A 26,022-nucleotide genomic window follows, 5' to 3' on the forward strand; every position below is an offset into this window, starting at 1 on the left:
GTCACAGGCAGTTCTGAGCCACCTGAAGTGGATGCTAGAAACCAAATTTGAGTTTCTTGTAAGAGCAGCAAGAACAGCCAAAAGTGCCATCTCTCCAGCTTCCCTCCCCTTTTGCAAGGTAGGACAGCTAGCGAGTCCGAGACCCGCCTGTTTCCACCTCCCCAGCACTGGGGTTACAATGGCACACCACCATGCCCAGCTTTCTACCTGGGTGCTGGACTGGGGCTCAGGACCTCAACCTCCACACAGGCACCTGACTGGCTGAGCGATCTCAACCCGAAGGACTGTTTCTAAAACATTTATGATTATCAGTAAATGTTTTTAAAATTATCTATCTATCTATCTATCTATCTATCTATCTATCTATCTATCTATCTTCAGGTTAGATCTCCTGTAGCTTGGGCTGGCCTCAAAATTTGATAGCTGGGCTGGAGAGATGGTTCAGAGGTTAAGAGCATTGCCTGCTCTTCCAAAGGTCCTGAGTTCAATTCCCAGCAACCACATGGTGGCTCACAACCATCTGTAATGAGATCTGGTGCCCTCTTCTGGCCTGCAGGCACACACACAGACAGAATATTGTATACACAATAAATAAATATTCCTGATCCTCAGCCAGGTGATGGTGGTGCTTGCCTTTAATCCTAGTATTGGGGAGGCAGAGGCTGGTGGCTCTCTGTGGGTTCCAGGACAGCCAGGGCTACACAGAGAAACCCTGTCTCCTGTTTCTACCTCCCAAGTGCAGGGACTGTAGATGTGCTGCACCACACTGGACTGAATATTTCAAGTGTATACTGATTTTATATAGCTGGATAATTGGGGTCACATGGAAAGGAGCTCCAAGTGAGAACCGCTAAGCAGCTCTGATCTAAGGATTGTGCAGTAGGTTTCCCACTTCAGAGTAACTTTCAGAACAGATCTACTTGCCTACATCCATCCTCACGAGATCTAAGTCTGGCCTCAGCTTCCATTCCTACCTACTACTCTACCAAGGCACTTTCACCAGGGGTCAGCACACAGAGAGTTCCTCGGTGAGAGAAGTTCATCATCACACGATGCCAGGGCTGCCTGAGATGCCAGCGGCAGAGTGCCCCCTCTGGAGCAATGAATAATGCAGCCACCAGACACGGGGCTGGAGTTGGAAAGCTGCCAGACAGAGCCAGTACACACCCTCCTGTGCTGCTTGTTCCAAAACCAGAGGCAGGGAAACCAACCCCTCTCCCCCACTCTGCCGCTGCTGGAAAACAGTGGTCTTAGGGGCTCACTGGAGCAAGGAAGACAGAGACCCGTAACATATGTCAGATCTTACCTGTGATGGCATGGCTCCCAAGTCCTTCACTGTGACACGCACGCACGCCTACAGGAATTTCTCCTTTCATTCACCCACAGCTGGTAGCTGTTCTGAACCTGGAGTGTCTGAGAACCTCTTTATCCTCAGCAAAGTGTCAAAGCTGCCAGCATGGAGGCAGGAGGAGGAAGAGCCAGAGACCATTCCCAGATGTAATGTCCAAACACACAAAGGCACCAGGGAGGTGGCAACAGAATGTACCTTTGCAGGGCTGAGAACAATCCACACACCCTCCCACACAGTACACATTCTATATACATTAAGCTACCAGTCATACAATACAAAGAAAATACAAAGAGAATTCGGCACATAGAGTGGTTCTCTTCTAGGAGAGCTGCAGGTGAATTCCTTAGCCTGGCTCCTGATGCCCAGGAAGACAAATTTTCCCCGATGGCTGCCCCTTGCTAGCGACGCTGACCCACAGGAACATCTTGCATATGAATAGTGAGCACACCGGAGGACAGGGACCATGCCATTCTCCACCTGGCCAAGAAAAGTTGTCCAGTGTCTTGTAAAGGATTCACCAAGCCATCTTCCGAGGCTGCTCCTTGTCCCGCTTGGCTATTGGTGACACTGTACACAAGAGGTCCTAAGAGGCTGTACCTAGCCCGATTCTCAGAGCTGGCCGTGACTGTGCACAAGAAAGAGCTCTGGCTAGGGAGGACTTCTTGCCCACACAGCTGCACAAGTCTCTGGGTCACTTCAGCAACGTCACAGGGACAAACGCGTGATGGAGTGTTCCAGTTGTGCCCGTTTGTGCAACAGAGGACTGCTTCCTCAGTCACGAGCTCCTGACCTATGGGACAGGAGGCTGGTTTCCACTGCACACCTTAGTGAGGGTCACAGGAGTACGGATCAGGGCATGCATGAGGCCTGTGCACAGAATTTGATATAATGTCAGTCCTCGGAGCAGAGCTGATTCTCTGTCAGTTCTGACACGTGGTGAAGGAACCAAGGTCCAAAGCAGCACTTAGTTCATTCTGACTTTGCTCAGTTTATCCTTCTTGGTCATACTGTTGCCATTTTGCAGGTCGATCTGACAGACTTTTTTTTTTGAATTGTACATGACAACCCAGAAAAGCCAAAAAATTCCAGACATCCAAACAGTCCAGAGAATGCAAAGATTTGAGCAAATCAGTCATGCTGACATCTCAAGACAACACCGGAGATGGGCATGGAGGAGCAGAGACGGCTGGCTTGGTGAGCACAGAATGTCAGATTCTAGCTAGATGTGCGAAGAACAGTGGCACTTCCAGCCCAGTTCACTCTGGTTTCGGGAAGAGCAGCAATTTCCCAGAAAAATCTCCAGCAGAGGCAGCTTTCCAAGAGTGGGAGCCTCGGTCAGCACCAATGGCGTAAGATCACTTTTGCTGGGAAGTAAACGGATGTCAAACAGGACGAACAAAGCGGCAGCTAGGGGCGCTAATAGTGGTAGCTGGGAAGGTAGCCAGAGACGTGGCTTAGGCAAAAGAAGTATAGGCTTGCCAGGCAGCGGACCACTGTTCATTCCAAATTGTCCGGCCCAGCAGGAAGCAGGTATTTGTGTATATTCTGACCCAACATTTATCCAACATCTGATATGTGGTGGGCACCAAGCCAAGGGCTGGCTTCTTATAAACTTTGTTTAATGCTGTATGTTGTAGAAGACAGCACCGTAGACTTTTGTCAGATGAGGCAGAGCGAATATGTGGCTAACCATTGGATTATGTGATCCAACACTAGACTGAGCTGCCTTATCTGGCTCAACAAAGGCTTGCCCAGGAGCTGACGGCTACAAGGGTGTGGGCTCCACTCAGGAGTACACACGTGTACTTCTTCATGACACTGCGCTAACCACCATGAATGGAATGGGCTTTAAAGACAGGTCCAGAATTCGACATCATTTTTTGTCTTGTGATTCAGAATTCTTCAAAAAATGCCACAACAGGGATGCAAATTTTCAACATACTTTATTGACTCAGGGGCCAAACACGGCAGCATTTGGTCAGTTATGAAGGCACCTCATTGAAAGATACATCACAGTGTTGTCAGGAGATCCCAGGCACAGGATTGGAGGATGAGAAGAACAATCTTTGGAAGATTTAGCTTAAGACATTTTGTTTCCCCTTTCACTGTTGAGTACTGAACCCAGGGCCTTGTGATGCCAGGCACATACATGCCGTTGAACTACATTCCTAGCCCTTGTTCACTTATTGAAAAGGGTCCTGGGGATGAACGAAGGCAAAGTTGTAGGACTAGTGTGTGCCAGGTGGCTGCTGACGGCTTTGCCGCTAGAGCAGGTGACTCCAAGTGGAAAGAAGTCTCCCCTTGCTCTCCACAATTCCAGTAAAAATGATTTGCTGAACCACCCCTCCGATGAGATCACACCCCTACCTCCTCCATATGTGCAGCCGAGTCTTTAACTTTATGGAATGAGGAGTCACTGGCAGCAGCCCACGGCGTTTGCTGCATACAGGATACACAGGTCCAGCTGACGGTTACATTCTTGGCCTAGTGATCCATGAGCTCCTTACATGGAAGTTGAGGTCTCTTAGAGCATTAGCTTTGTGTTCCACAGTAAATGAAAGCCTGGCTGCTTAAAAAATACCATAGCTCCTCATTTATACCAATAACCTCCAATCACAGGTTTTTTAAAAAAATTAATCTTTTCCCTTCCTTATATGTAACAAATTCCCACCTATGCATTTTTAAAAAATTCCTTCTAATCACAACACTGCCACTGTTCCAAATGCTCGTCTTGAGCCCCTCACCACCTCCCTCATCATCCTTCCTTCCCGTGACCACCCTTTTCCCTTCTGCCCAGCACCTAAGAGCAGGGATCACACGGCGGGGAGATGAGCAGGGTGCAGTCTCGCCTGGCCTTCTTTTACTAGGCTGAAATAGAGAGGAAAAAGAAAGAACAAAATGGGTTTTAAAAAAATCAAGTAAATATCAGGGAAGGCTGGCATGCAACCAAATGCATTAAACACTGGACATTTCTCTGCCGGGTGAAAGCTCTCATGCCCGCTGAGGTTACAACTCTGCAATCAAACAAAGCAAAAATACAATGCCAACCACAGAAGAGCATCTGTACCCCTATGGTTTTCCACCTCTTACCTGAAGCCCAAATGTTACGGGCATTTGGTGTGTGTGCGCACACACGTATATGTGTGTGTATATCTGTATATACACACACACATATAAACACATATGTATATACATATATGGTCAGGTGGCAGATATCTGTGCACAGATCACTCACATTCAATTAGCAACCACTCAGCTGTGAGACGCACGGAGCCACCCTCATTCTGAGAAAGACCTCCTATTCCTGCAGGCCCAGCTGGTAGTTTTGGTTTCACTCCTCTCTCTCACCCATTTCCAGCAGTCATGTGCTTTTCAGAAACACAAGCCAGACTGGGTTTCTGTTAAGAGCAGACAGAATTAATTTGAAGCTAAGGAAACAAGGCAGGGCAGCAGCGGCAGCCACTTGGAGGCCAAAAGGGAAGCAGGATGGCCACATACCCATGGGCAGCCTTCCGACAGATTCAGACAGTAGGAGAGTGCAGGCCCGACGGGGACTGAGAACTTTAGAGCCAGCTGGTTATGCAGAGGCAGGTGCCACCATTCACTGGTCATGTCACTGACTTTCTAATGGCTGTCCAGAGACTGAATGAAGGCTTGGAGGTCTCGTCACAGCAGCCTAGTATTTTATCTGTCACAAATCATCCAGAGACCAAGAGGCAGAGCCCAGACCATAGGACATTCGTAATAGTGGGAGCTAAGGTTACAAATAAAAGCTTGTTTTGGTCACATATGGCCTTGTTTTGAGGTAATCTTTTCTTGGGGAGCCTGTGGCTACACTTCATGGAATATGGGGTATAGGACATTTGAGAGGGACACATTTGATTTGGGTTTTACGTATTGTGTTTGGATAAATTTTTGATGGAAATGAATCCAAAGAGATTCTTCCCTAATCACTGGTTTATCCTTGGAAGCAGGCAAACAAAAACAAACCACCTATAACGGAGTCTGTATGTGGGGAAATAGATTTGGTTGCTAATGTTCGAAGACAATCTGAATCTCAGAGGATCTTCTACCTGATTTAATTTTTTGACAACAACTTATTGTTTAGATGGAAATCCCAAGTGGTCTCAACTTTATAGCCTGTGATGTGGATCACAAAAATATTCCACCCTTGCCTGCTCCTCCAGTAAGATTGCTGGAATCTGCAGTGTGTCTTTAAAATTCCATTTAAGGGGAAAAAATTACTGATTCCTGTGGATCCACTGCCTCGTGGTTTTGTTTCCTGTCAAGAATGTGTATCAGGAGCTATGACACTGACTGACTTCATGTGACTGTACACTTGGAACCAGCTGCTTGTTATGGGGAAGTGCTGTGAGGCTCTGTACCTGGAGCACCTGCCAGATAAATACTCAACAGTTCATTTTGCCGAAAACATAGAATTAAGAGTGTGGCTAAAGGAGATTTTATGTGTATATGTGTGTGTAAGGAGGGGTATTACAGAACAGGAAGGGGATTATAGGGCAGGAGGGGAACAAAATCTACTAAAACACATCTTATTTAAAAATGTTATAAAGAAGCTGGGCATAGTGGGGCATGCCTTTAATCCCAGCACTCAGGAGGCAGAGATGGGCAAATCTGAGTTTTCGGCCACCTTGGCCGATATGATGAGTTTCAGGACAGCTGAAGATACAGAGACCATCTCATAAAAAAAAAAAAAGGCTATAATGATATCTAATACCATGTATGTTAATTTTTAAAAAGATATGGGTAAGAAAAGTAAACAGCTGGTAAAACATAGCCCAGGATAGAGAATGTAAGGTGAGCACACACACCAAACACATACAGATGAGTGCTGTACATACATGAGATACATCAAATAAGTGCTGTTTAATCAGTACATTAGAAGATTCCCTTGCTGCCTGAGGGAGGAAGTGTCCCTGCCTCCCTTGCCATGCCCACCCATTCCTTTAACAGGGACAGAAGGAAGGAAGAAATTCCTCTTAGAGCCCAACATTAGATAAACATAACCAAGTCTTTACATGTGGCTTTGGAGAAGGCTGCTAGGATGCTGGCAAACACGACATCCGGGGTCTGGCATGCATCGATGGCACAGTGAATGCCTCGCTTCCTGTAGTACTCCACGAGCGGGGTGGTCTGCGTGTGGTAGGCCTCCAGGCGGATCTTCAAGGCCTTCTCATTGTCATCTGACCTGCGGATCAGGGGCTCTCCAGTAATCTGAGAAGGAGAGGGAATAGATGGTGGGAGAGTCATGACAAGTGCTCACTCTTCTGGGATGCAGAAGACCCCAGAAGCGGAAGCAGAAGCTGGGGGCCAGAAATAGCAATGCTTTTTGCTTGTTGTTCTGTGCCCAGGCTGCTCAACTTCTACCACAGCCCATCTAGAGTCGAAAGGAGAGGGAGACCCTGGAGACAAATCAGCTGCATTAGCAACTGCAGTCTCAGCTGAAATGTTCAGCATAATTAGTGAGCATCACCCACTAACATCATGAACGCAGTAAGTGAAGTGAGAAAGGACTCCGGTAGAATTGCTGACTTTTTGAACCGTGGCCCGTATTTACAGACCCTGGATGACCTGCACTTGTCTCCCATGACAAGAGGAAGCCCAGGAAATTTCACTGCTGCCTGCATGCTCCACAGCAGACCAGGAAGACTGTACCACAGATGAGACCCCAGGGCAGGAGTCTCTGAGTACCCCAAGAGCAGGGCATTCTGGAACACAATGGTCAGCAACGTTCTCTTCAGTGCCACCTCCTGGCAACATTCTCCCGACTGGACAACTGCTAAGATGGCCATGGTGTCAAGATAGCATAAAGCCACCTGAAGACACTGTCCAGATCTGTCACCAGCCATTTCATTTACAAGACAGTGAAATATTTTTCTGGCTAAGTGACGGAAGAAGGAGGAAGGAAAACAAACAAACAAACAAACCCAAAACAAAGCCTCTCCTGCCCCAAGTTTACATACATCATCTTTCATGGGCTCCTTTGGAGGGTTGAACTCCTCATGGTAGGACCGGCCACTCTTGGGGTGAATCAGTCTGCAAGACAGCACATATATTGTGAGTTAGGTTGCCTGGAAATACCTCTGTACTCCAGGGGACTCTGGAATGACAAGCAGAGACAGAGAAGAAGAATGGAAGACTTTAGTCAGCAGAGACCCCAGCTAGCACCTCACACCAGGAAAATAACTGGCTGTCTAGCAGAGGACAAGCTATTGCTACCCCTTGGTTAGGGTTAGGGTAAGAATGTTTTCTGCCTTGCCCAAGCTTAAAGAAAGATGCTGGCAGAACAACCTAGCCCAGACCTTAGCAGAACTCTGATGTTCAGTGCACACAGACATTCGTTCTTGTCATACCCATTTCCTAAAGAAGTTCCTAGCTGAAACCAGATCTTACACTGAATCCACCTGGCTATGAAATGATGGATCACAATCTCCGCTACAGGCAGCACTTAGCAGGAATCAATAGCTCCAACAAACATGTATACAGGGCAGGAAAGATAGCTCAGCAGTTAGGAGTGATTTCTGCTTTTGTAGAGGACCTGAGTTTACAGAGCACCCATACCAGATAGCGCACAACAACCCGTGACTCTCCAGCTCCTGGAATCAAACATCATCTCACCATGGTCACCTGCACTCATGTGCACACTCACACACAGACACACACCTGCACTCATGTGCACAAACTCACACACAGACACACACCTGCACTCATGTGCACATACTCAAACACACACACACCTGTACTCATGTGCGCACACTCACACACACACACACCTGTACTCATGTGCGCACACTCACACACACACACACACACACACCTGTACTCATGTGCGCACACTCACACACACACACACACACACACCTGTACTCATGTGCACACACTCACACAGACACACACACACACACCTACACCTGTACTCATGTGCACACACTCACACAGACACACACACACACACACCTGTACTCATGTGCACACACTCACACAGACACACACACACACACCTGTACTCATGTGCACATACCCACACACAGACACACACCGGCACTTATGTGCACATACTCTCACACAGACACATTATTAAAAATGAAAAAAAAAATCTTAAAAAACGAACTCAAGAGTAAGCAGTGTTTATCTGGCCCTGTGAACGTGGTTAGTGGTCGCATCTATGCTTAACCCTACTAGGCAACAAATCCGAGTTCTGACTGGGGATGGCTACATAAAGAGGAACTTGGAAACTCATGAAGAGGGGCAGGCCACATTCTGCACAGCAGCCATTGCTGACGAGTTGTGTGCTTTCTTTTTTGTTGTTGGGTGGGTGTTTTTTGTTTGGTTTTTGAGATAAGGTAGCTCTCTATGTAGCTCTGGCTGTTCTGTAACTTGTTATGTAGACCAGGCTGGCCTCAAATTCAGGGTGATCCACCAATCTCTGCCTTCTGAGAGCAGGGATTAAAGGTATAAACCACTGTACCTGGCAAACTGTACTTTCTTAATTCCCCCTCTATTTAACTGATAGCTTGTCTGCTCCTGAAAGTCTGTCCAATCAGAGCTTCTGACCACGTTGGCTTTTGGTGTGCCTGTCCCTTCCGTGGCAGCAATGACTCTTCTAGGCCTTTTCAGTGGCTCAGAGGTTGGGGAAATCGTATTTGGCCTATCATTCGGGAGATTCTATTTATACTACTGAAGTTCTATCCATGAAATATGATTCTGCATTTTAATCACAGCATATTTTGGGGGAAGACAAGATGACCCATTTACCCTATATAAGGTAGTAAGGTGCTACCAGCAAGAGGCAAGGTAACAGCAAGGAAAATCAGTTATAGTGAAGATGGGCTGGTCTGTGACAGCGACTACTTATGGTGAAGTTGTATCCTTCAGAAACAGCATCCAGTAGGAGGCCCACGGGTGCAGACGCAGCACCTCCCTCTGCAAAGGGCTAAGTACAAAACAAATGACCACCGGCATTTCTTTATCTTTTGGGGAACAGGAGGCATCCAGCTAACAGCCAGGTGGCAACATATACCTCTCTCCTCTCCATATCCCTAGGTGAACACTCAAAACTCCCAGATTCCCTCAGCCCTCTAATTATACACAATATGCCTAGATACAGGGGGAGGGCCTTAGACCTGCCTCAAGTGATTCCCATAGGAAGGCTCGCCCTCTCTAAGGAGTAAATGGGGGGTGGGGTAGGTGGAAGGTGAGGTGAGTGGGAGGAAGGAAGGGAGAGGGAACTGGGATTGGTAGGTAAAATTTAAAAAGATTGTTTAAAAAAATTAAATTATAATAAAATTAAAGAAAAAAAAAGCAGCTACATTCCTTACAGTCAATTCAGTATGCCAGGTTCCTTTACTGGTCTCCGATAGTGTACTCAGCCTGTTATTAATGGGAAACCCCATTTTGGGAGTAGTGTTAGTATTCAGGCATCTACACTGGCCTGTCCTTGGGGTCCTGGCAGGGTATGTCCTCAGCTCTAGGCACTAAGAGCACCTCCTGAGCACATTCACTACGTTCCCTTTAAAAGGGCCTTGACCACCTCCCATCTCTCTCTCTCTGCCTTTGTCTGTCTATCTGTTCCTTTCTCTCTCTTTCTGCCTCTTTCTTTTCTTCTGCTGTTCCTGTCCACAGAGGCTGATCTCCCTCCCTCCCTCTTTTTACGGTCCGCTTTCCCTAATAAAAACCCCTCCGCATGAATCTGTTGCACATGGTGTCTTTCCCACGTTGCTTTTTAAAAATGACAAGTAATGCTCAGGCCTTTTTCTCACAATCTCCCCAGTCTGTTCTCTAAACAGGCATGTGGGGCGGCTTTCAAGAGCCCCAGGGTTCACACTGGTCAGGCCATCAAGAACACCTGTGCTTGGCTGCAGACTAAGGAACATGACTGAGGCCCAGGACAGTGCCAAGTTCAAGTTCCCTGGCCACCAAAAGATTTAGATCTCAAAGAGGGACTTTACCAAACTGAATTCAAATGAAGTAGACTAGGTATGATAGCTGAGAAGTAGCCCATCCCTGATGACTGTACCCTGGACAAGTGACAGGTCCTGTACTCATGAGAGCTTCAACTGTGCTGTAGCACACTCTAGTGACGCTCACCAATAAATCTCTCCCCTTCCATCCACAATACAATAAAAAAAAAAAATTACAAAGGTTCTCATAGTGGTGCTGGCAGACAAGAAGCAGACACAGAGAAACGGAGTAGAGAGAAACCACAGCCTGAAGCAGTGAAGATCCCAACAGCTGCATTTCTATGTTTGGCACTATTTCAGAGAAAAAAGAAAACAAGCTGTACTATGAACCAAAATTTCTTTCATTAAAAGAAAAATGGGTGGGTGTTGAAGAGATGGCCCAGTGGTTAAGAGCATAGGATGCCCTTCCAAAGGACCTGGGTACAATTACCAGCACCCATAAAACAGCTCACAACCGCCTATAGCTCCAGTCTAGGGGAATTTGATGCCCTACTCTGACTTCCACAGGCACCAGCGCTTCTGTCCCACGGAGCTCTGAGCAAGAATGAAGGCGTACGCGGGGATACCTACCTTCCAGTGACCCTCCGGATCAGCAGGGAGTCTGGAATGCTGAACTCAATCACTGAATCAAGCTTCTCCTTCCTCTTCTCCATGAGGCCATCAAGCTGCAAAAGAGCAGGGACCCGCCTAAGCTGGACCAGCTCCGTCCGTTCTAGTAATTCCGTAAAGAGCAGCACCTCAACACCTACCATTTCAGCCTGCCTCACAGTCCGAGGGAAGCCATCTAGAAGAAAGCCATTTTTGCATGAAGGACTCTCCAAATTCTTCTCAATGAGTTCCACAACCATTTCATCACTCACCTACAAGAAAAGAGACCTGGGTTCAACTCTGTCATCTAGGTGATACATCCCAAACACAAGCTCAAGTCTGTGCATAGAAGACTTGGTTTCCAAACAGCAAGTCAGTTTGACTCCACAGATGCAAAAGTAGAGTAAATGTGGGGTGTCTCCATTATAGTTTGGACCTTAAATGTACCCCCTTGAGCTCATATATTGAAGGCCTGATCACAGCCACGCAAAGCTGACTAGGACAGACTCCATCTGCAACACCCACTTCCATAATTACCTAGTGGCAAGACATGCCCCTCTCCTTGAGACTCTAATGTGTTTCAATGAACTGGGCAAAGGAAGAGGAAATCCATGGCCTGTGCCCCAGCAGGACAGCTCTGTGTGTTTTAGGCCCTATGGGCCTCTTCTGCCAGTAGCCATTTAACCATCATATAACAGCTTATCAGCAACAAGCTGTCCTCAAGATGAGGGTACATGGTAGAGACATCACCCGAGAACCAGGGGAGAATAGCAGTTTGATTAGAACATAGGAACATACCAATTATCCCTGATTCACAAGTTCATTAGACTAACAATACCACAATTAATATGCTGGCTTGATTATTTATTTATCTGACCTGGGCTGTCTAAGGCATGAAAAAGAATTGCACTGAATTGGCAATATTGGATCAGAAACAAGAACCGAAAAGCCACCACAATGTAGTCTAGGCCTTTAAAACAAAACAAAACAAAACAAAACAAAACAAACAAACAAACAAAAACCACCAAAAATCTTTCACAGCGGTAAATCTTTTCCCCAAGGTCTTTAAAGAGAGACAGTTCCCACCTGTATTACAGCACAGGCTGTCAATCTTGTCTAGTTTTGATCTTCAGAACTGGCTATGAACTTGAACTTAGGGACAAAGTATAAACTCTGCAACTGATCCAAGGCTTGGAGATAAGTAATCTCATTGCCACATGCCCATTTTCTCTCACACAGAATTTTCTGCTAAAACCCAAAGTCCAAAATCTCTATCTTTCCGGCTTGACTTGTGGCCTCACTGATATAAAGGGAATGGTAGAAAGGAATGAGTGGACAGACTGGTTGTGGTCCATACCCACCATCTCAACACCCGGGAGGCCAGCCGAGACACATGTAAGTGCCAGGTCAACTAGGTAAACACGTCAAATCTTGCTTCCAATACAAAAACAGGGATGATGAGATGGCTCAGTGGGTAGCAGCGCGTGCCACCCAAGCCTGACAACCTGACCTTGAACTCAGCACCCACGTGGTGGAAGAAGAGAGCTGTTTCTCAAAAGTTGTCTTCCAACCCCCACATGACTGCTGTGGCAGGCGAATGCACACACTGACAGAGTATAATTTAGAAAATTAAAACCAGGAACAAAACAAGGGCCAGAGAAACTGCAGTGTGGCCCAGTGGTTCATCTCTTGCCTGCTGTGTCAAGAACAAAGTGACTTCTGATAGTTATGCTCTATCTGAAAGTTATGCTCTAGAATAAATGTTAGAAGCAAGAGCTGTCCCTAAGTAAAGGTTTAGTCAATTCACTGTGTTTGTCAAATTAAGCAAACTGGTTTATGACACAGGCTTACTTTCCCACAACTACCAACCAAGTAACTCCCTTGTCAGAAATAGAGCACGGGGCTGGAGAGACGGCTCAGCGTATAAGAAACCGAGCAGCGAGCCACAGAAGAGCTGGATGGGCATTCTGTGTTCTCCCAGAACTTCCTCTGCATACACCCTAGAGTCTTGTCTGAGGAACAGCACTTTTATTTTGTTCTATTTAGTTTGGGTGAATTACAAAAAGTATTACAAAGTACCTTCAAGAATACTGTGAACACATAGAAGGGGCTGGAGGAAGAAAAGGGAATGGGGAATGGGAGAGGGAAATGATATAATTATATATACACACATATGTATATGTATGTGTGCATATATATTGTTTGTTTCTTTGTTTTGAGAGGTTTCACTGCATAGTCCTGGTTGACCTGAAACTCAAATTCAGAGACCTGCCTGCTTGCTTTTCAGTGATGGGATTAAAGGTGTGCATGGCAGGCTGGTGCACACACACACACCCCTAAACTTAAAAAATTTATTATTTTATGTTTATGAATGTTTTGTCTGCGTACTTGAATGCTTGGTGCCTGCTGAGGTCAGAAGAGGCTGGATATCAGAGAACTGCAGCTGTGACAGGTTGTGACTGCCATGTGGGCGCTGCTAATCGAACCTAGGTCCCTAAAAGAGTTATCAGTACTCTTAACTACTGAGCCATCTCTCCAGTACTTATAGTACTATTTTAATTAAAAAAGAAGAAAAAAAATACCGTGAAAATGGCTGGCAAGATGATTTTATGAGAAAAGTGCTTGTCCATACACACAAAATAATAAAACTATACAAATAAGTTGTGAACCAATAATAATAAGTCCAGAATCAGACAAATAATGTGCTCTGCTCAAAGTTCCTGTACCTGCCAGTCTGTTAGAAACATCTCCAGACAGGACTACCTCAGAAGACTTTCTAGGATGGTGGAAACGTTCTGTGACTGCACTGGCTGGTGAAGACTTCGACTGTGTCTACAATGAATAAGGAAGTCAACACCCAGAAGCCCATGCAGCTGGGCCACCACTCTGGACTCGGAACAGCAACACACGCAGGTACGACCAAACCTACCAGTTTTCCAGCATCCATTGTCGCCTTCAGCTTCTTGCCCAGCTCTGAACCTGAAGCCACCATGGCTCTCAGCATGTCCCCAGTGGCCAAATGGCAGACACAGAAGTTTTCTGCCAATCTGGGTGCCTGTGGAGCCAAAGACAAAAACCAAGAGTTAGCACTGTAGGTCCTGGGTATGAACCTGGCCCTGGCACTTACTGGCTGTGTGAACTTAAACCAAATGCCTACTTCCTTGTTTGTAATAGAAATAACAGCATCTTACCTTGTATTCTAATGAAAAGCAATTACAGGGTTATTGTAAGAACTCGATGATTGCATGATATTCCAAGTAAAGTACTTGGAATCCACTTAGCACGCAAAAATACTAGTTATTCTCACTAACCACGCCACCGAAACACAAGCTCACGGCCCTGCTATAACTGAGAATAAACACAGCAGCTATGCAATACTTCACATGGCTGCCGTGACACTTAGCCCATTCTCTAAAGCAGGCCAAGGCCGGCACACTGTGTGCTGAAGTATCTACCACAGAGTGAATGTGTTACTGTGCTGTGCTGTGGCCACTAGGCCTTGCAGCTGGGGCAGGCAAAGCAGACTTGCTGCAGTAGCATGGCTAAATCATCCTCCTCGCAGGCCCAGAACAGTTTCCACATCTGTTTAATATGAAGAATGAACCCCCTCAGGAAGTGGCTGTGATGTGTACATGCTCTGCACAGGCATCACCTGTAGGTCAGTTTTAGGAGGTGTCTGGTTTGTTTTATGACAGGGTTTTGCTATGGAGCTCAGGCTGGTCTCATCTCGATCCCCAGCTTCCTGAGGGGCTGAGATTACAGGCACATTGCCCCCGCTGGCCCAACATAGCCTTTTGGCCAAAAGTGTAGGCTCAAGCCAATACCCAGTACTTCAGTCCCACCTTATATGGCTTGAAGAGTTACTTCTTCTCTCTAGTTTGAAATCTCTAAGTAAAACGGAGACGGTAGTAAGACCGTGTATCACTGAGTCCATGCGGGTTCTACACAGAACTGGCACATGCAAAGCCTTCAGTGAGCAGTAGCTGCTACAGCAACCTCTGCTCTGGTTCTGTTCATTCAGGCGGAAAGAAAACATTCGCTCACGCCTCTTCCATGAACCCTGAAGCCAAGGAATGGAGGGCTAGGAGATCCAGATCCCAAAGCTTACAGACGGTGCTGGAATAGACATAGCTCAGAGGTAAGGCACACACGAGGTGTCGCCACAGGCATTTAGCTTTTCCCATAATGACATCAAACAGATGCACACACTCAGAGCCTGGTGGACTTTAAATGGAAAAAGGTCTGAACACTCCAATATCGGTTCTGTATTCGCAGGTGGGGCTTTCTGTTGAGTTGTTTTAGGAGGTAAGTAGCTGGGATCCCTGTTTAAACTAGTTCACTGGGCGTGATCTTGGGCACAAAACAAAAATCGATGGGGCTCGATGCAGGAAATTCTGGTCCTGTGATTCACAAATTAATTCCACTGAGGGAAAGTGTTAGGGACTGCACACTGGAGAAAAGAAGGCCAGCAACCGATGACAATGGAAAAGTCAGCTGCACTGTGGATACACCCCCAGGGAACAGAGCTTTCTACCAATCTACTCCTTGTCTATTGAAGTTAACTTGAGTGCACAAATCACAGAAGCTGGGGTCAAGACACCCGAGAAAAGCTGTGCCGAGAACTCAAGTGTTCGACTGTTATCCCGCAGTGTTGTCTGCTTATACTCCTTTCCAGGCGACTCCACAGCTGCATGAAGAACACACACCACCAACAGGGAGGATATGGCCAGGTGGGAAACTATGCCTTCGCTTCCTGCTGGCCATGAGGGTGATCCTGTGCTGTGAAGACTATGGATGGGCTCGAGTACTTTCTAAGGCACTCAACTGCTGTGCGATATGGGGCTGGGACAGACAGCTCAGCTGGAAAGGCCCTTGCTCTGTGAGCACAATAACCCGACTGAGTTCTAGCTCCAGAAACCATGTTTTAAAAAAAAACCTGGGTGCGGTGATGCTTGCTAATGACCCCAGCCAGTGCTGGGAGGCGGAGACAGACAGATCCCTGAACTTATAGGCCGGCTAGCCTAACCTATTTGATGAGCATCAGGCCAGTTAGATATCCCGCCTAGGAAAAAAAATTATTTATATATATATATTTGCCCAGAGTCATCTCTCAGCCCAGGAACCGTTAAGGAAATTTACTTTAGCCATGCTGACACGAATCATGTAATATGAAATTACACAGGTACAAGAGGAAGTGGTGGGAAGAAAACAAACATCACTGAGCAGGCCCTTGTCAGGAGTGCAGTCAGCTGCTAATAAGGACCAGGCAGTCTAAGCATGGGATGGGCGGTAAGGGGCGGGCGGGCAGGAGAGTCCATGAAGGGATCATCTGGAGTAAAATAAATTCCTGCCATACTGGAATGGACGCCAGATCTTCTGATTTTCACCAGAAAAAATGAGCTGTAATTTCTTGTTTTTTAAATTTCACGACTGAAAACATTCCATAGTCAACCCATTACTTAGAAAGCTGACATTTAAATGGGCTTTATAAACCACAGCACTGGGTAAGCAAACAGGGGATGGAAAGTTTGTACAAGTTAAGTGCCATCTGTGGAACATGCTTGGAATCTCACACTTATGAGGCTGAAGCAGAAGCGCTGCTGAGTTTCAGGCCAGCCTGGCTACCTGCTGAGACACTGGAGGGAGGGGGTCCAGAGTGAGGAGATATCTCAGCCAAGGAATGAAAAAGGAATAATATAGTCAGAACACTACGGCTTTACCACCATAATTAATTACCAGACTTAGGAAACACACAGCAACCGCTCCAAACATTGGAAGCGTCTGAAGGAAGGACAGAACACGGCAGCGCCTGGGTAGCCAGGCCAAGAAACTGAATCTGATAAACTGGATGCAGCAAACTAAAGATCCGCAGGAATAGAAGAGGGGAGCATGTTAAACACACCAAAGGAATACTAATTGAAAACTTGTAGGTTTCTTCCACAAATCTATAGCATAAGAAAGAGGAACAGGGCAAGCAAGATGGCTCAGCAGGTAAAGGCCACCATGCCTGACGACCTGACTTCAATTCCAGGGACCCATACAACAATCTTTTTCTAATGACTGAAAAAAAAAAATAAAAACAGGAAAACTTAAAATTATCATATGTATGAAACCAATAGAAATTTGAACATTATTGAAATTTATTAATTTTTAGGAAATATTGTATTAATTTTTTTAAATTTGTTTTAGAGATACTAAAATATATTGTAAAAATGTTATGGTGTCTGGAACTGAGCGTGGATGGGGAGGCAGTGTCTGCCGTCAGCTGACAGTTACTGGGGGCTCACCACACCATCCTTTCCTTCTTATGGTTCTGAGGAGTGAACCCAAGACCTTACACAGTGAGGTAAATGACTACCAGAAAACACATTCCCAGCTCTGTTATTCTGAGCCAAGGTCTTAGTAAGATGTCCAGGCTGATCTCATTCTTAGCCTGGACAGGACCTGAACTCGTGAGTCTCCTGCTCCAGCCTCCCTAGCAGCTGAGATTACAGCCTTTCACCTGCACCTGATGTGTATTTAAAACTTACAATAAAAAGTTTGGGGGTGTGGGGGCGTGTCTCCGGGCTGTCACTCTGCAGTCTCTGTGTGAACTTTTGTTCAACGCTATAAAGCTACAACCACCAATATTTTTATGGCGCCCGGTATAGAGAGGGAGGCAGATGGAGGTTAAGCGATTGTTGTATATTTTCTGAAGATCCAATTCTTTGTTTTGTGGTGTTGTTTTTGGACACACAGGGTCTCAGTCTGTAGCCAAGCTAGACTCAAACTTGGCCGTAGTCTTTGGGATTACACAATGTATGTCTCTCTTTCTCTTCCTTTTGGTTGTTTTGAGACAGGGTTTCTCTGTATAGCACTGACTGTATTGGAACTCACTATGTAGACCAGGCTGGCCTCAAACTCAGAGGCCTGCCTGTGACTCCTGAGTGCTGGGATTAAAGGCCTGCATCACCACTGGCTGGGCCACACTTAGCTTTCAGGTCAGACTTCTAATTACTTCACAAAGCCTTCTTGGACCAACTCCTACCATTCCTGTACCTTCTTCCATGAGCTCACTGGTGTACTGTCCTTCCAACCCTGAATAAATCAGCTTGGCGACGAGCCGGGCGCAGAGAGATCTGCTGCTGAGGAGTCAGCATTCACTGTGTTCCTGCCAGGTGTCATTCCAGCAACGAGGAATGGATAGGTGCCCCCAACAGAAAGGCTACGAGCTTCAATAGCCGTTCCCAGGTGAAAACATGGGAGCTAAGAAATCACACAGCTTGCTAGACTATCAGGCCCTGAGTCAGCACTGGCTAGCTGTCCATTTCACAGCTGAAACAATCAATGTCGGGAGAGACTGAAAAAGGTCACACAGGAGCGGTCCTGTCCATGACAGTAACTCACAGTAGGAGCTGTCCACATCCAAGATTAAACCCGCTTAGACTGCGGATTACCTAACTACCAAGAGCGACAGCAATGGGAACGAAGAGATGTCAACATTGTTGAGTGCAAGGAGTGGTGGAACCTCAGAGAAAAAGAACCTGTAAGTTTATAGAGAGAGATGGTATAGTGGTCCTCTGTGACTACAGTCCAGAGGCAGAGGTAAAGTCGGAGGAAGTGAACTAAGCCTTCCACCTCCCCTCTCTCTCCTCATCACCCCCATTAACTTGGGGACCTCATCCATCCCCAGCAACTCCATCAAGTGTCAGGAGATGTGACAGGAGTTATAGAGGTCCCCACAAGGAGCCAGATGATGAGCTGCTGGCCAAAACTTTTAGAACTTGGCCAACAGGACAGGTGACATGGCCGAGCAGGTAAAGCGGCTTGCCATCGAGTCTGATGACCTCAGTTGGCTCCCTGGGCTCCACTTGGTAGAAAGAGAAAATGATTCCTGCAAGTTGTCCTCTGACCTCCATATATGTACCATGGCAAGTCTGGGGACAGAACAGTGTCCATTTGCTTGAGAAGCCTGCCTTGAAAGAATTCCTTTACAGATCAGCAAGGTCCCAAGGCCTAGGGTCTGGCAGGGAGGTAGGGGTGAGAAGCGGGTGGGTGATGCCAAACCCTGGGCAAGAAAGTGACATCAATAACTCAACGTATGAGTTTCCAAATCCTGTGAGATCATAAATCCCAATCCTGACCTATGGCCCAGATGCCAAGTGAGGCCCTGGAGTGGGGCAGAAGGCAGCTCCAATCCTCTGGAGGTACATGTCTTCAAGAAGCCGACGTTGCTGATCTTGGAAAGCCATTGGACCTCTGGGCCGGCATTCCTACCTGCTGGCTCAGTATGTTAGCGTCCCAAGATCACACAACTAGAAATCATTAAGAGTTATCTTGTGCCACTCACAACCCGCATGGCTACCGCGCTTTATAAACACGACCAGCACATTCACCTCCAGCTTTCGGGTGAACTGGAAGAGTTTTTGCCCATCCCTCCCCTCGCCCCCCCAACGCTGGTGCCTCAATCCTGACCCTGCCTCACTCTTGGCAGTACGCCTCGATCAGCACTCGCCAGCTCTCACTGTGCTCCACGTGCTGGAGAGACTTTCTTACCCCCTACTTATTAATCATTAAAAAAAGTTCTACCCCCTTGTGTATGGAAGTTATCCCTGACTCAGGACAATCCACTCCCAATCGGAGGGCATCTAGGCCACAAAGCTTTCTCCCACTCGGGCCTGGGATCCGGAGCTTCAGTCTGGGGGATCGTCCTACCAGTCACGATTTTCATCTAACAGCCCCTGGGTCCCCTAACACGACCCCTTAGCCTGGGTTCCCCCCAAGAGCCCCAACCCTACTTCAGTCTCCTCCGACCTCCGATTGAGACCCTCCCCTAAACACCGCGCCACAGCCTGAGACCCCCGCGAGGGTCTCTGCAGGCCAGGGCTCACCGCCCCGCTCCGGAGCGGGAAAGGAGCTTCCGGCTCTCCGACCGCCCTGACCTTGCAGCTCCGCGGGATCCGCCGCCGAGCGTAGAGAAGAGCGGTCACTCACCTGGGTCCCCTTGCCAGCCCCGGGCGGCCCCAGCAACACGGCCCGGATGCCCTTCCGACTCTCCGGCTCGGGAGCCAGCGCGCTGGGAGCCATGTCTGCCAAAGCCTCACTCCGCCAGCCGTCAGCACACCTCACCGGTGGGGCTAGCGCTTCTAGGCCAGCGCACAGACTACTCCGGGCTCGCACTGGCCGCTCGCCTTGTCCGTCAGCCCTTTACGCCCGCCCGCGAGCCTGACGGATGCTCGTGTGTACCAATCATACAACGAATCTGAGGGACCCTCTTTCTGATTGGACAGAGAGTTGAGGAAGAGCAAGGAAGAGGCGGGCCAGCCTGGGAAGAGTGGGGCTGAGGGCGCGTGTGGCTTTCGGCTGGTGTGTGGAGTGGGCGGGAAAACGAGAAGGAAGCCCTGAGCGGGAGGGAAGTTCTAGTTTGGCGTTTGACAGTTAATGACTCCGGAGGCTCCGTTTGAGCCCTGTGAAATTGCCCGTGGGAGTGTAAGTGGGTAAAAAATCACTCTGTGAAAACAAATTGGTAATAACGTATCTCATACACTTTGCGCCAGTAGTTCCACTTTCAGGAATTCAAAGGACCTAACCAAGGAGTATGTAATGATTCTTTAACAAAGATGTTAATCGCCTTATTAAAACATTCCCAAAGCTCAACACACTGAAATAGCTCAAATGTCCAAGAATAAGATTGGTTAAATCAATTCCAACAAATTTGTATTCTGGAATACCCCCCCCCCCCCCCCATTGAACCCTGTTTAATCACTAGGGCAAATGCCCCACCCCCCACCTCAATTCGCAGCAGTTACAAGAAAGCCCAGTTTCGTTTGACCCTTTCAAGTGCAGACCTCTGGAGTGTGGTTAGGGGAACTTCTCCCCTAAAAGTCCCTGTAAAAAGTTGTACAATAAATTCTACAATAACCAGGTGTGTAGACTTTAGCTAGCTGGGGGATCACACTGAAAGCTTGTCTAGGCTACTTGGTGAATTCAAGTCTAGCCTGGGGGAATTTAATGAGACCTTGACTCAAAAGGAAGAAGGCTGGGGCTTTAGTACAAAAAAGGGGTTTCTGAGCTTAATCCCCAGGACTGCTAACAAAATAACACACACACGCACACACACACACACACACGCCTACACAATCTCCCTGACTTTTAAGTCAGGAAAAAGAGTTTTTATCCAGAGAGATGAGCCTGTTTTGGACAAGGAATTGATGTCTCCAGCGTTTTGGTGTGTCAAAGTTTCATCCTGGCACAAAGGAACCTTTCTCAACCCTTAGTGAAAACGCAATTGGGAAACCATTGCTTCCCCACGGGCACATAACGACCATTTTCTACATCCTAGTGGTAAAACTGCTGCCTCTGCAGCCACTTTAACTCATGGATAGCAGCGGACAGGCTAGATCAGCTGGTACGGACATTTGCCACCAAAGTCTAAGACTAGCGTTTGAGTCCAAAGACCCAAAAAATGAAAGGAAAGGACCAGTTCTCATAGGTTGTCTCTGACCTCCACACGTGTGCTGTGGTACACATAAGGTTTCATGTGCATACATGCACGCGTACACACAAAAAATAGTAAATTAATAAATCTAAAGGAAAAAAAGAAGCCGGGCGGCAGTGATGCATGCCTTTAATCCCAGCACTTGGGAGGCAGAGGCAGGTGGATCTCTGTAAATCTGAGGCCAGTCTGGTCTACCAAGCCAGTTCCAGAACAGCCAGGGCTTGTTATGTAGAGAACCGTCTCAAAAAAAAAAAAAAAAAGGAAAAAAAGAGAAGCTACCATCTATCTCTCTTGCTCACCCTGGTCTTTCATGAGAGCCTGCTCGGTCTTGTTAGTTTCTCTTCTCTTTGTGGCCTTGAAGGAAGCGCCGGCTGTTGAATAGTTTTTAAGAAAGGAAACTGAGGGACTGGAGAGATGGGGCGGCGATTGAGAGCACTGACTGTTCTTCCAGAGGACCTGGGTTAACTTCCAGCACCCACATGGCGACTCACAACTGTCTGTAACTCCAGTTCTAGGGGATCTGACACCCTCACATAGACATATATGCAGGCAAAAAATGCACATAAAATTTTAAAAAATTAAAAAAAAAGAAAGGAAGCTCAAGTTTAGAGACACGTAATGTCGGCTCAAAGTTACATACTCACAGGATTATAAGTAAGACTGTAAGACAGGGGATGGGGCGATAGCTCGGTCAATAGTGTCTACCACTCAAGCACGAGGACCCGAGTTCCGATCCCCAGCACTTGTCTGTAATCCCAGCACTGAGAAGGTAGAAATAGGTAGACTCTCAGAGCTCATGGATCAGAAAGTCTACCCTAATCAGTGAACTCCAGATTCAGTGGAAGACCTTGTCTCAGAAGATAAGGTGGAGAGGCTGGAGAGATGACTCGGGGGTTAAGAACATTTGTTTTTTGTTTTTTTTTTTGAGGAGGACCTGGGTTTGGCCACCAGTACCCACAATGGTAACTCACAGCTATCTGTACCTCCAGTTTCAAGGATCTGATACGCTTTTCTGACTTCCAAAGGTACTAGGCACACACATAGTGCAAACACATACATACACGCAGATGAAACACATAGTGCACATACATATGTCCATGTAGACAAAACACATAGTTCACATACATACATACAGAGAAAACACATAGTGCGCACACACATTCACGCATGCAGAAAAAACACATAGTGCACGTACATATGTACACGCAGACAAAATGCTCACACGTATAAAGTAAAATAAATAAATCTAAAACCAAAAAGTGGAAAGAAATAGAGGAAGGCAGCTGATGCCAACCTCTGGTCTCCCCACTAATATACATACACATGCATAGCTACACTCATGTGCAGACACACACACACACACACACACACACACACACACACACACAGAGTCAGGTGGCAGGAGCCTGGAAGCCAGGTTAGAGATGCAGACCTGTGATTCTAGCATTTGGGAAGTGGAGGCAGAAATTCAAGGCCGTGTTGAGCCACAAAGTAAGATCACGCAGCCTGGGCTACGTGAGACCCTATCTCAAAAACACAACAGCAGAACAAGCAAGCAAGCAAACAAAAGACTGGGGGTAACTGGGCGGGGGTAACCAGGCGGGGGTAACCGGGCAGGGGTAACCGGGCGGGGGTAACCAGGCGGTAGCCCAGAAGGCACAGGGCTTGTGGGAGCGAGCACATCTTCTCTGGGGGAAGCTTCTGTGTAGCCGACATCCCTTTCCATCATTCCCTGTCGCTGGTGATGACGAATCCCTGTTATTATTCTGATGAGGGCATGGACTCCCCTAACCCCAGTAGGGAAAGCCACTAAGACTACATATAAATAAGACAAAACGTAAGGTTTGTTTGTTTAGGTTTTTGAGACAGGGTTTTTCTGTTTAGCCCCGGCTTTCCTGGAATTTGTTTTATAGATCAGACTGATCTTGAACTCATAGACCTGCCTCCCTCTGATTCCTGAGTGCTGGAATTAAGGACGTGTGCCACTGTGCCTGGCTTTGTTTGTTTATTTATTTATTTACTTAGAGACAGGGTCTCACGCAGCCCAGGCTGGCTTCTGACTGTTTATGTAGCTGAGGTTGACCTTGTACTCCTGTTTCTCCTATCTTTACTTCTAGAATGCTGGTGTTACTGGCTCGTACTGACTTGTCTAGTTTTATGCAGCTCTGGGGTTTGAACCCAGGGTTTCAAGCAAGCTAAGAAAGCATTCTACCAATTGAATAACCCCTCCATTTCTATTATAAAATATTGCAGGCTTTGAGGCATAATAAAAACCATAATAAAAAGCACAAGAGAAGAAAAAAGTGTCTTATTCATGTAGTTACCTGTTAATTTTTAACAATAATTGCTATTACTATGAGCCAATTAGTAGGCTAAGCGACTTTCGTGTATCTGTTCATTCAGTTCTCACAGTCACCTGTGAACGCAGTAGTTGCTTTATTATCAGCATGTTTTAGAGGAGCAAACTAAGGCACAGAGAAGCTAAGTACTGTACCTCGCCCAAGGTCACATGACTAACCTGTGACTTAACAGAGAGTTGAGCTAAGGTCTCTCTGTTTGGTGCCAGGTAACAGACGTGGCGCTCACAGTCCAGCTGGTTCCAGCTGGAGTGATAATGGAGGTCTCTGTGAAACAGACAGCCCTTGAAGGATGGAGAAGGCTTGGCTTTGGGGCAGGAGGGGTTTCAGACTGCAAGAAGATTGGGAGGAAAGCACCAGGAGCAGGAGAGAGAGAGAGAGAGAGAGAGAGAGAGAGAGAGAGAGAGAGAGAGAGAGAGAGAGAGACTTTTATTCAGTGAGCTTTGGAGAATTGGGCTTTCTAAGGGCAGTAATGGTCAGGTTCCTGTTACAGATCGCTGAGAGGGCAGGTTAGAGTGGAGAGAGACAGGCAGAGAGGAGAGCCTTAATGCTCGTTAGTTTTTGTCAATGTGATACAAACTAGAGTCATCTTGCAGCAGGGCCCCAGACCTTAGCACAACTGACTCCATGATGGAAATACCACACAGGTCATAAAACTCAGCACATAACACCACCCGTCAAAGTAAAAACAAAGACCTTAATCATCAAAGTCCATAGTTCTGGGAAAGTCTGTAAATACACTAACCTTGCTTTTTTTTGGGGGGGGGGCTCTGTAGTTCTGCTTATGGCTAACTGTTCTTGTGAACTGAATTATGTCAACCCAGGATATGGTTTTTGTGCTTAAAAGCTCACCCTGAGAAAGGCTTGGGGGTACACGGGGATCTCGAGCACTCAGTGTAGTCACCAGTTAGCTAAAAAAGACTTTCTTTTCTTTTTTTTTTTTTTTTTTACTTTTATCTGCATTTATTTCATGTTGAATTTATTTCCGTGCCAGAAGTTTTTGTTTCTTCAGTTTCTTCTGGGATATCTTTTTCTTCTGTGCAACCTCCTCTTCTGGCTTTGGAACAATCTGTTCCTTTTCAGTGAGGATCATCTCAATGTGGCAGGGAGAGCTCATGTATGGGTTAATCCGGCCATGAGCTCTGTAAGTTCTTCGGCGCATCTTAGGGGCTTTGTTCACCTGGATGTGCTCAATGACCAGAGAGTCTACATCTAAACCCTTCAGTTCAGCATTGCTCTCTGCATTTTTTAGCATGTGCAACAAAAATTCCGCACTCTTTTTTGGCCAACGACCCTGTGTCCAGCCCCACTGTTTGGCCTGGGCGCACCTACCGACTCCACCATTGTACCGTCGGAATGGCACACACTGCTTCTTCAAAGTGACATCTTTCAGATAGTTGGTGGCTTTTCGGATATGCATACCCTTGATGGCCTGGGCCGTTTCACGGGTGTTCTTAAAGTGAACCCGAAGGTTAGATCCTCTCGATTTGCATGATTTTGTAGGGTTTTCCGGGTCAAGAGAGTAGCGAACCATCTTCACGGGTCACCTCTGGCCGCTTACAGGAAGAGCTAAAAAAGACTTTCAATGGGCTTCAACCCATGTCTGAGCAGTCTTCTCTGGTGGATACCACCCCACCCCCGCTCCGACACACACACACCATTTCAGGAAGAGAAAACCTCAAATGAGGAATTTCTTCCCTCTTATTGGCTTGTGGGCATGTCTATGGGGGTATTTTTTTAATTGCTAATTGCTATAGACAGACCCAATCCACTGTGGTAGTACTACCTTGAGCAGATGGGCCTGGGATGTGTAAGAAAGGTAAGTGATTAAACCCAGAGAAACAAGCCAGGAAGCAGCCTCCAGGCCTCTGAGGTCTCTAATTCGGTTCCTGCCTCTAGGTTCCTGTCTCGAGTTCTTATCCTGCCTTTCCTCCAGGAAGGACTGTGCCATGAAACAAACCTTTTCTCCTCAACTCGCTTTTGGTCAGTATTTCTATCACAGCATCAAAGAGGCAAGGCAGAGCAGCTTCTCAAAGCAGGCCACATGCCAATCCCCAGTACCCTGGGACAGGCTTGATTTTTGCTTTGTAACACTCTTTGGACTTCGGATCTTCAAAACTGTAACACAAGGGGCTGGACTGTACCCCCAGAACCACATAAACCAGTCTAGTGAGGCATGTCTTGATCCCAGAACTGGGGAGGTAGAGAAAAGAAAAATAAACCAAGACTAAAGGAACACACACACACACACACACACACAGAGAGAGA

The 26,022-nt window shown here is 46.9% G+C and overlaps 1 protein-coding gene and 1 pseudogene across 2 annotated transcripts; both read right to left on the reverse strand.

Moving 5' to 3' along the window:
* Positions 1 to 3,275: 3,275 nt before the first annotated feature.
* Ak2 (adenylate kinase 2) lies at positions 3,276 to 20,061 on the reverse strand. 2 transcript variants are annotated; one of them, XM_087904583.1, is made up of 7 exons: positions 19,894 to 20,059; positions 13,850 to 13,975; positions 11,082 to 11,192; positions 10,903 to 10,997; positions 7,336 to 7,408; positions 6,391 to 6,586; positions 3,276 to 4,219 (listed from the first exon to the last, which is right to left on the reverse strand). In XM_087904583.1, exons 1-7 carry the CDS (start codon positions 19,984 to 19,986, stop codon positions 4,215 to 4,217), a joined length of 699 nt encoding a protein of 232 aa, XP_087760709.1. In that variant the 5' UTR covers positions 19,987 to 20,059; the 3' UTR covers positions 3,276 to 4,214. The 2 variants fall into 2 exon arrangements, with proteins under 2 accessions (XP_087760709.1, XP_087760708.1); XM_087904582.1 differs by lacking the exon at positions 3,276 to 4,219 and having other exon boundaries at positions 6,220 to 6,586; positions 19,894 to 20,061.
* Positions 20,062 to 24,718: 4,657 nt separating this feature from the next.
* On the reverse strand, positions 24,719 to 25,319 carry LOC148122677 (large ribosomal subunit protein uL22 pseudogene; annotated as a pseudogene).
* Positions 25,320 to 26,022: the final 703 nt, after the last annotated feature.

The sequence above is a fragment of the Myodes glareolus genome, chromosome 3 (assembly GCF_982192425.1).
Source record: "Myodes glareolus chromosome 3, mMyoGla1.1, whole genome shotgun sequence".
In the NCBI taxonomy this organism is placed as follows: domain Eukaryota; kingdom Metazoa; phylum Chordata; class Mammalia; order Rodentia; family Cricetidae; genus Myodes; species Myodes glareolus.

What these genes read in the sequence shown, in the direction of transcription:
- Ak2 (XM_087904582.1), bottom strand. Translation starts at nt 19,986, where the DNA reads ATGGCTCCCAGCGCGCTGGCTCCCGAGCCGGAGAGTCGGAAGGGCATC. An exon ending in GGGCTGGCAAGGGGACCCAG is followed by an intron (nt 13,976 to 19,893) that starts GTGAGTGACCGC and finishes TTGGCTCCACAG; the next exon opens with GCACCCAGATTGGCAGAAAA. An exon ending in ATCCGGAGGGTCACTGGAAG is followed by an intron (nt 7,409 to 10,902) that starts GTAGGTATCCCC and finishes GCTGTCTTGCAG; the next exon opens with ACTGATTCACCCCAAGAGTG.